At 38.5% G+C, this 10209-nt stretch overlaps 1 protein-coding gene across 5 annotated transcripts; it reads left to right on the top strand.

Moving 5' to 3' along the window:
- The first annotated feature begins 248 nt into the window (after positions 1 to 248).
- Positions 249 to 9355, top strand: LOC103712877 (alpha/beta hydrolase domain-containing protein WAV2-like). Of its 5 annotated transcripts, none has more exons than XM_008799569.4 (8): positions 249 to 670; positions 3973 to 4008; positions 4109 to 4187; positions 4309 to 4363; positions 4465 to 4581; positions 5282 to 5446; positions 8278 to 8539; positions 8989 to 9355. In XM_008799569.4, exons 1-8 carry the CDS (start codon positions 433 to 435, stop codon positions 9093 to 9095), a joined length of 1059 nt encoding a protein of 352 aa, XP_008797791.2. In that variant the 5' UTR covers positions 249 to 432; the 3' UTR covers positions 9096 to 9355. The 5 variants fall into 5 exon arrangements, with proteins under 5 accessions (XP_008797791.2, XP_008797808.2, XP_008797800.2 ...); XM_008799586.4 differs by having other exon boundaries at positions 433 to 670; positions 8870 to 9338; XM_008799578.4 differs by having other exon boundaries at positions 433 to 670; positions 8901 to 9338.
- The last annotated feature ends 854 nt before the right edge of the window (positions 9356 to 10209 follow it).

Genomic DNA, 10209 nt, shown 5'->3' on the forward strand with positions numbered 1-10209 from the left:
AATAACTCATTTATGTGTACATGTGGGCAACTCTAAGTAAATATGCAACATTGTTATATTTGTCGATTAATGTTATAATAAATTATTTATGTGTACATGCGGGCAACCCTAAGTTAACATGCAACATGGTTAATTAATTACATGGCCTAATTGCATAGCCAAAGCTAAGGTGGCTTGGATTGTGACTCGAGGGGCGGACCCAAAGTGTTAAATATCGAAAACACGAACCCAAGCACGAGACCATCCCCTTGCTATTGCTTAGAGGCCTCCCGCAGGCGGTGACCCGACCCACCCTTCTTCTTTCCAATCTGGCATCCGGGGTCTCAAAAAATTCTCTTCCGTCCTTCTGCCCTCAAAGCCCCGCGATTGAGACGTGAGCCACCCGTTCGACGGAAGTCCGGCCGGCGGCGCGCGGCGGAGGAGGCGGCGGAGATGGTGTCGTTCCTGAGGGCGCTGCTGTACGGGGCGGGGGGTGTGGTGGTGGTGGGGGTGGCGACGCTGGTGGCGTTCCAGGAGAAGCTCGTCTACGTGCCGGTGCTCCCGGGACTCCCCCGGTCCTACCCCATGACCCCCGCCCGCCTTCGTCTGGATTATGAGGACGTCTGGATCCGCTCCTCCGACGGCGTCCGCCTCCACTCCTGGTTCGTCAAGCACGATCCCCCAGTACGAGGTGCGACTTTAGCTTCTCGAACGATCTAGGGTTAGGGTTCTTGGTATTCTTCTTTGCTTAAGGTTTTCTTATTCATTTTCTTTGCGTCCGCTTTGAATTGCTTGATTCTTGTTGGGTTTTCAGTTTCTCTTTCGTGGAAGTAAAGAAAGTCTCATTCTTCTTTCGTGGAAGCTTTGAATTGCTCGACTCTTTTTCTATGTGATCCCCGTTTTGGGGACGGAGCAAAGATTTGAGAGTATCTCTGATGTTCATATTTGCGTTGGTTTATTCTTCCGGACTGCTAGGTTTTTCTTGTGTGTGTTTATTACTAGTTTCTAAAAAGGATTACTTTTGCTTTCAGTTTGACCCTCTTTAGTTGTTAATTATGCACGTTGGGGCTGATTTGAGTTTAAATTCTGGTAAGGTTCGGAATGTTAGAATTTGGATGCTGTTCGTTCTCTCTGTGTTGTTTCTCCCGATAAAACTAATACCAACGTATGTTTATCCTAATGCTCATTTACTAATTCGAATAACACATACTTAAATGTATCTGTTATTCTTCCCCCATTAGCCATTGCTGGATGCTTGGCGCCGTATCACTGTTGTGGTCACTTTTAGCTCAAAACAAATCAACTATCAGGATTGATTGGATGGCAATTATACATGGAGAGCCTATTCAGTGTTATAACAATTCCCGCCCCCCAACACCACCCAAAAAGAAAAGAACAAACAAAAAGAAAAGTACTGTTAAACTGATTGACATTATCTTTCATCTGGTAGATTTATGCAGTTTCTCTGGAATCACATTATCATTTTTATTTTGGCCCAGTTACCAGTTTGTATTGTGACAGGCACTCAGCCATTCGCGTTAAAATACCGACCGATAAAATTAGTTCTTTCTGAAATATCGGCCTATTCAATTTTGATAACTTATGCAGGATATCTTAATGTCCTTTTGGCTATCTTAATTTTTTTAATGCTACATATTAAAGACAATTCCTTGAATCATATTTGAACTATTTATTACTATATTAAAAACAATATCTAGATCATTTTGTACCTGCTGAGGTATCTAAATACCTTGGTCCTTTTCAAACTTCTTCAATTTTCCAGCTTGACAAAGATAAATTGATACCTCAGTTCATTTTCGTATTGTTTACTCACCAGATAACTGAGATCAAAAAACCTTTATCATGTTATGAATAATCTTTTACTAAATTTCTTAATACCTTCCTGTATGGTTTGGGTTTCTGTCTCCATCCATGTGTTTGTTGCAATTAAATCCTTCTCTTAGTTTTATGACTATCTTCACTTAATTACCGATGTGCTGCTTGACAAAAAGGTTTCAGCCCTGTGGATTGTTACCGGACCGCAAACTGCCCTCACATGGGACACATCATCAAAATTTTATCTATAGTTATTTCTAGTCAGGTATCTAAAGGCAAAGGAGAAGAGCAGCATGGACTAATGTCTTGGTAATTTTGATTATTATCAATTCAAGGCTTATTGTGATCTAAAAAAATGGCGATCACCAACAGTGCACTGAGTCTAATGAATCTAATTTATCTAGCAAAAGAAGATGGAACGAACATATAAGAGTGCTATACACCCTACTTATAAGGTTTACAGGTTGACAAAATGTCCCCCTTAGGTAGAAGGCATGGAAGGTATTTAAAAAAAGAAAGTTTAATAATTATTTTTTATACAAAATCTATATAAATGCATGATATACCGGAAACATGAATTGTGCAGTCCCAAAAGGCAAAGTTCCTAATTCAATTTATCATAAACAAGCGCTGCTAAACTTAGCAATATTTTTTACTCCACAAATTATCTAATTGAACCTTGCAAGGGCTTGTGCAAACTTGACCTTTATATTAATCAGAAAATTCAATTAGACCTGCAGGCTAATCCTTGTAAGTAATCTCATAGGCTTCTCGACCAAAGTACCTCAACTAAAGGAAACTGTAAAGCATGTTTGTTATCCAGCTAGGAGTTTCGTCGCTCAATTTCTCAATGTGATTGTTAGATGGGATCACAGCTTAATTTATTATATCTGATGTGATTTGAATTTGTTTGGAGAAGAAGATATACAGTAGGAGACGAAATATCGACTCACTAGAGAGCTTAACATTCATAGGAAGTGGTTTGGGAGGTTAAAGGGTTCTCCTCATGGGGAAGGTACAGGAAAATAAAGTTCTGTGCAAACAAGAGACAGCCTTCCATGTTGAGAAAGACAGTGTGGACAGCACCACCACCACAAAGGTATGAACCTGTACCTCTCCCAAGTGGAGAGGGATGCCAACCAGTTGAGGTAAGACTGGTTAGCAATAATCCTGTTTCTTCCATCTAAATTAATCTCATATTGTAGGACCATATATGTAGACACCAGGACAGCTTTAAAATTCCATCTTACTTGAGTGAGTTTCCTAACTTGACACATTACTGACTATGAGCTGTTACTTATAAGGGCAACTTCGCTTCCACTGCACAAACCTTTTCCACAAGTTTGATGGTATAAATCACAAACTAGCCATCCTATCCCTTTATTTACTTTGCACATGATGGACAATACTCAGCATTGTATCTTTTTTGATTCCTCCAGATGATGTTAATCTCCAATTCTCCTTATTAGCTTGTCACTTTGGTATGTTATACAGCATGGAGATCACCTGCCCCTGGACCATCATATTTTCGTTTGATTTTTTTCAACAAAGATTAAATATTTTTTTTTGGATGATGGCTACGGGTTTCTTTGGGTTTGTGTGGTCTGTGATCTTCATATTTCATGCCAATCCTTAGTTACACTCAATATACTACTGTTTGTCAGTTGTTTTCTCAGTTTGTTGCTAACAAACAGAAATAGGTAATAAAATTTACTTGGTTGATCTATTTTTCCAGTTTGGTGAGTGTGAAGTCATACCATTTTTGGCTATTGTTTACCTTTAACTCTTATAATTATTAAGTTTCTGAATGTGTATTTAGTATGAAAGAATGATAGATTTGATATAAGTTGTTATTCTTATGTGTACTAATTCTAAGTTTCTAATGGACATGTCACAAGTTAGAGCTAGTCTACTAAATATTGCCTGTCATCTGGAACTTGTTTAAACAAATTTCCAGTCTTTAATCAGGTAATCCCCTCTCCCCAATATCCCTGCACACACACACAGAAGACATCTTGTCCCTAATTTTATGATACATCAGTTACCGTCAAAGTTGAATGGATGACTCAATTTCCTTAACCACCATTTTTTTGGAGATCTCTGTGATTTATATCTTTTAGTGCACAGTTTACAACAACGGTATCATTATTATTGCAGGTCCAACGATTCTCTTCTTCCAAGAAAATGCTGGCAGTATCCTAACTTGTACTTTTCTACGAGAATCTATTTTATACTAAGGATGTTAAATTTACTGGAATTAGTTTCTATCGAGGACCTTTATCCAGCTTTGTAGATATTGCTCACCGTCTTGAATTTGTCCGTGTGATGATGCAGAGACTGCATTGCAATGTGTTTATGCTTTCTTATAGAGGGTATGCTTCTTCTACAGGAATTGATTAGTTCAACTTGTTGCTTTTGGTATTTATACCTTCATGGTCTTTATGCATGTCTAGAAAATTTAGTGATTTTCAAATGTTTGTGTTTGCACAATAGGTATGGGGAAAGTGATGGTTACCCATCTCAGCATGGTATTATAAAGGACGCTCAGGTTAGCTGATATTCTTCATAATTTTCTTTTGTCTCATTCTGTATCTGGCTGTATCTATTCTAACCACTCAGTCCCCTTACCTTGCTTACCCCATTGACTAGGCAGCACTAGATCATCTAACTCAGAGGAATGATATCGATGCATCCAGAATAGTTGTTTTTGGGAGATCTTTAGGAGGTGCAGTTGGAACGGTGCTTGCAAAAAATAATCCTGATAAGGTGTGCCATTACAACCATATTTCCTTTTTGCATGTATCTTTGACATCCTGATTCTGGAGGTTGCAGAATATCTATTTGAACTGGTCCAAAACTATCACATTGGTATTATTGCCTACTTTTTCTTTCTCTGTTTTCTGCTGTATCCACCTTTCTGTTTCTTTTGTATGGTATACGCATCTTTTATATATATGAATGTTGTCAAAACATTATGCTGTCGAAACTTGCACTAGGGTTTCCTCCCTTTGAACCATTTTGCAATACCAAGGTTTGACTCGTAGACATTCTCTTCATGATGGGACAAGACTTTGGTAGTTTTCACAGGGAACCACCCAAATTGGACTCTATTGATCCTCAGTTTTAAGCATATGAAATGGAGCAAAAGGACCAGCTATCTCTCTTTTTCTGCTTTGGAAAAAGTGATATTTTCATCGAATGACAAGTTGTTTGGGCATTGAATAAGGTGACTGATTAACAGGTAGTTTTAGTATTTTAATATGCTAATGTTCAGAATTGGTTATAGTGAACAGATTGTACCAGAAAATCTGGTCATTTTTTAGTTCGTACTTCATACTGATATTCCATTTGTAATTCAACTTTTAGATTTTCCTCATTCTTACAAACTGATTGCAGTCGAGTCAGAGTTTATATGCTTTGCTTAAATTGTTACCCATATTGGTCACAGCTTTTAGTACTTTGGCAGGTTTCTGCTATCATATTGGAGAATACTTTCACCTCTATATTGGACATGGCTGGTATTATGATGCCCTTCCTAAAATGGTTCATAGGTGGCAGTGCGTCAAGAGGTCCAAAGGTTCTCAATTGTCTTGTAAGCTCACCATGGAGTACCATTGATATCATTGGGCTGGTGAGACTTCATATTCGTGCAAAATTTTCTTGAATAGGCATTTTATGAGCTTTTGTTTTTAATGGGAATCTTCTTCCTTTACATGCCTCAGTGCTCATTTACTGATTTGCTTGGAATGATGCAACTTTGACATCTTATGTCTGAATCAATTGACTCCTCATTTAATACTTGAAAACATGAAATGCTGTCTAGTAGCCATAATCTGACACCCATACATGTAAATCTTGTTATATCATTGTAGAGCCCTCTTAGCCATTCTTTTTCTACTGTTTGTTTCTATACAGGGTCATAATCTTTTCAAAATGAAGTTTTGTTCATTTAAATCCTTGGTCCAAATCTGATCTGTTCCTCATCTAGGCTAGCTCTAGACTCACTAGATTTCGAGCCATCTAGATCACAAGAAAAAAAGGTTGTCCCATTGTGAGGATTTGCATATAAATCACACTTACCAATTTTCTGTTAGAATTACTAGGTTAGATATAATTCTTGCTCTCAGGAATCTGAAGTTGCTGAATTGTAACATTTTTTCCATGGTTTTCTTGAATTTGCAACATGTTCAAATGCTCAGCTGAACAAATCCATTCAAGTAACTTCTAGAAGATTTGCAGATTTTTGGAAATTGTTGATTAGAAAATGCTAGGATTCTGGCCATTGTTCAATGCAGTTTCTACTTTCTTGAAGCAGAAGTATATAATCAAAGAAAGTTCTTTGAATCTTTCACTGAGGCTGGAATTTAGTTGGGCTAGGTTGGGTTTCTATGCAGCATGGACCCGCATGAAAAAAATTTGGGCTTTGGGTAGGTCTAGGCCCAAAATTTCTTTCAAATTCTGGCTAAGCCTGAACTCGAGTTCAACCTGAAGCACAATTGGCTAGCTCAGATCTAGGCCCTAGTTTCTCCTGCGGCCTATGCGGGCTACAATGCAAAACGAGAGAGAGATGGGAATAGAGAGTGTGGAGAAAGAAGACAATGGAGGGATAGATTAGGAGGTAGAGGGGGGGAAGATAGATTCGGAGGGGGAGCGAGAGGAAAGAGATTGTGAGGGAGAGAGAGAGGAGATAGGAAGAGATAGATTGGGAGAGAGAGAGAGAGAGAGCGGGATGAGAGATTGTGAGCGAGAAAGGAGATCGAGAAAGAGAAATCGGGAGGGATTACAAAGAGAGAGGAACGAGAGGGGAGAGAGATTGGTTGGGAGAGAGGGGAGAGAGATTGGTTGGGAGAGAGATGGGAGAGGGGAGAGAATTTAGAGGGCAGATAGATCAGGTAAGAGAGAGAAGAGAGGGGGAGAGAGATCGGGAGGGAGAGGAGGAGAGAGACATCACGTAGGGAGAGAGAGAAGAGAGGGGGAGAGAGATTGGGGGGAGAGGAGGATAGAGACATCAGGTGGGGGAGAGAGAAGAGAGAGACTGGGTGGGAGAGAGGAGAGAGAACATAGAGGGGAGAGAGAGCAGAGAGGTGGGTTGGCTCAGACAGGTCCATTGTTAGGCTCAAGCTTTAGACCTGATTAGTCCAATCATCGGCCAAAGCTACCTATAATTTATTTGAGCCTTATTTTTAGGCCCGAGCCTGACTTGAACAGTCTCAGGCTTCACGTGAGATTTATATGACATGAGTAGCCGTTTCTAACAAAAAAAAAAGGTAGTCTCGGGCTTGGTCCAAGGCTCGATGTGAAGCTGGCTTGGCTTGATGGGCCTTGGGCCATCTTGAACCCATTTCCAGCCCTATCTTCTATAGGTGGATAGGAACATTTTACCGGTAGGTCCAGAATGACATGCTTCTTACTTCAATTGATATGTTTTCATACTAGTTCCTCAAGTTCAAGGTTTCCAATAAAAGAAGATCCAATTAAAAAATAACTTTGGCGCTTGACCTGAGAGCCATAACTATTTGACCTGAACCTGCATTCATTAACTAACAAGCTAAAGTAACTCCAGACTTCAACAAATGAGTTTTTGTAGAGTATAGTTAAATGTTGTATCGCCATTTAGCAGTCAAAATAATAAATTATGTGTAAATACTGACCTGTATGGAAAATTTGTGTTTTTTATACTAAATGAACCTATAGAATGCACCTTAACTGTGCATGATATCGGTACCAACATATGGTGTTTTTTGTCACCCCTAGGAGTGACCCATTCGGGTGTCCAAGGCTGTCTCTCAAAAGCCAGGATGGGTAAAGGGAGGATTCAGGCTTAGGGTGCATGCAATGCTACATATTCTCCTACTGATTTTTTTTCTTTAATTTTATTCTCTCTTTCAGTGAAGTTCAAATAAAGGATAGATCAAATGTACATCAAGGTCTCTTTGTTGCCAATCTCATAGCAATTGGCCATTGGATTTTGTGTAGGTGATCATAATTGATGCCTGATCATTTTGAAAGGCTAGCCATTGGAATTAGACACTAACTACACAACACGTAACTGTCAGGGAACCACTAAGCTAGCTCAGAAGAGAGCGGCATCCAACTATGGCTGGTATAACTCAGAAAAACCACTCAGTGCTGGTAATGGCAATTAATCTTGACCTGGCCAGCCTGCACCTGATGGTTGACTGCTGGTTTTAATAGGCAATCTACAAACTTTGGATATATCTTTCATGAGGATAGAAGCTCACACTGTTGCCAGAGTTGTGGCTTGTTAGGTGGAAATGGTAATATAAATTAAGCTTACCATTTGTAGCTTGCATTCTTATTAGAGCAACTTCCTCCGAGCCTTTTCAGGAAGGGTTTTGTTCGTCCTCTGGAGTGCTTCGGATGTTTCTGAGAATTGCGATTTTTGCCCCTTTTTTATTGTGTTCTATGTTCTATTTTCCTAATGTTTTGTCCGTCATGCAGATCAAACAACCTATGCTGTTCCTATCTGGGTTGCAAGATGAGTTAGTTCCTCCATCTCATATGCAGATGCTGTATTCTAAGGCAGTAGAACATAATAGAAATTGTAGATTTGTTGATTTTCCAACTGGCATGCACATGGACACTTGGTTTTCTGGTGGAGATCGGTATTGGAGAAATATTCAGTTATTCTTGGATCAGTATGTTCCAGAGATACAGCAATGCAAATCAAGCTGCAAAGTCGATGACGATGACGATGACAATGGTAAAAATCTGTCCTGTTAGTTCTTCTAACATTTTGAGTTGTCATGTTCCATACTTGTGTGTACAATGGAATCAACTCAACTCTAGTTGACTAGTGTGTTAAATCACATACATACAAATTGTCATGCCGTTTATTTTATGTGCACATACAGATGCATGCATACATATGATCAAAGCTAATAGATTAGAAACTTGGGGAAGTTCATACTTGATAATTCATGGTGTTGTATGTTTGGTATGACAGTTGTTTTCTATTCAGATTTGTCAGTTGCATAGTCACTCATGCCTTGTGACCTTGAAAATATGGAATTTAATATTTTATCTTCTCCAGATTTGCAATGACATTATGCATGCCCTTTTAGATACTGCAGCATGATGATCCACAGCATTCTCTTAAGGCAGAGCCTGCCTTTTTCAAACCATGCCTATCATATATATCTGATGCTGCAGCAGTTAAATCTATCAATGGGAGTGACAACCAGTCTCAATGTGCAGCGCATTCAGTCAAATTTGCTAGTCTTTCCCAGTGCAACGTCCAGAAGATGCCAAAGATGTAAATTTGTCTAACTGGTTCCATTATAGTGACACACATTCTCTATATGAAATAAGATGAAAAGATTGATGTTCTTGAGATGAATGTATTTCTAACTCGGTAGTTACACAGGTTAGATATTTATACATAGTCTACAGGGTCAATTATTTCTGGCGTTGTGATTGCTTTTCTTTTTCTTTTGCATTCAACATAATTTGTAAAATTACCTAATATCTTGATTGTTAAAAAAATAATAGTTTTGCAAATATGTGATGCTTGAGCATACAAAGTTCTTGTATCATATACTTCTCTATGTTTTTTCCCCTTTCTGGTTCTGCCAAGCTTTATACTGGAGAGCATCTCGAATCTTTTACGACCGAATTGGAAGAATCAGGTGGGTAAAAGTTAATTAGGCATCTTTCAGCACATAATAGTCTTACATGGCGTTGGAACACTGCTTTGGCCAACTGGTCCTTAACCACGTTTGCTTATATAGCTGATTTATGTCTGAAATTATATTGCTAAGCTACTCTGGTTTTCCTCAGGAACATGTTCTAGCAATCTTGATTTAGATGAGTTGGAACTTCTTCCTGAATTTCTTTTCTCGGTAGGAACTCCGCTTGCTGATTAAACATCCTTGCAATGTATGTGCCAAAAAAAATTTCCTTACAATGCATGCAACCATAACTAAATAACAAGGTCTTGGTTACATGAATATCTCCTAGTAATAGACCTCAAAACCGTTACTTAGAATTAACAGGAAAGCTTGGTCTGTTCTTTGCCAAATTCGATCAGAAATGATTATTATAATGGGCATAATTAGTTGTTCCAATCTAAAGCTACATGTGATAACAACAAAATAACAGTTTGTTTCACTGCCGCTATTTATGCAATAGCTTTTTAATTTTTCGTCTTACAAATGGACATTTAAATAATTAATGAATCAAGAAAGTTCTGTAGAAGAATCCTCTTCCTTTCCATTTTTCACTTTTCCTTTTTATCTTTTTTGAAAAATAATTTGATCTGAATTTTCTTATCGACCTACATGTTATTCTATTATAGCAGTAATGATTACATGGGAATAATTGTAGAGAAGTGTCTTTTTTTTTTTTTGCGAAAATAAAAGTAGGATAGATTTT

This window comes from Phoenix dactylifera, chromosome 6 (assembly GCF_009389715.1).
Source record: "Phoenix dactylifera cultivar Barhee BC4 chromosome 6, palm_55x_up_171113_PBpolish2nd_filt_p, whole genome shotgun sequence".
In the NCBI taxonomy this organism is placed as follows: Eukaryota; Viridiplantae; Streptophyta; class Magnoliopsida; order Arecales; family Arecaceae; genus Phoenix; species Phoenix dactylifera.

Excerpts from the sequence above, each read along its gene's own strand:
- LOC103712877 (XM_008799569.4), top strand. The coding sequence starts at position 433 with ATGGTGTCGTTCCTGAGGGCGCTGCTGTACGGGGCGGGGGGTGTGGTG. Across the intron at positions 4,188-4,308 it reads TTTATGCTTTCTTATAGAGG|GTATGGGGAAAGTGATGGTT; the intron begins GTATGCTTCTTC and ends TTTGCACAATAG. Across the intron at positions 4,364-4,464 it reads GTATTATAAAGGACGCTCAG|GCAGCACTAGATCATCTAAC; the intron begins GTTAGCTGATAT and ends CCCATTGACTAG.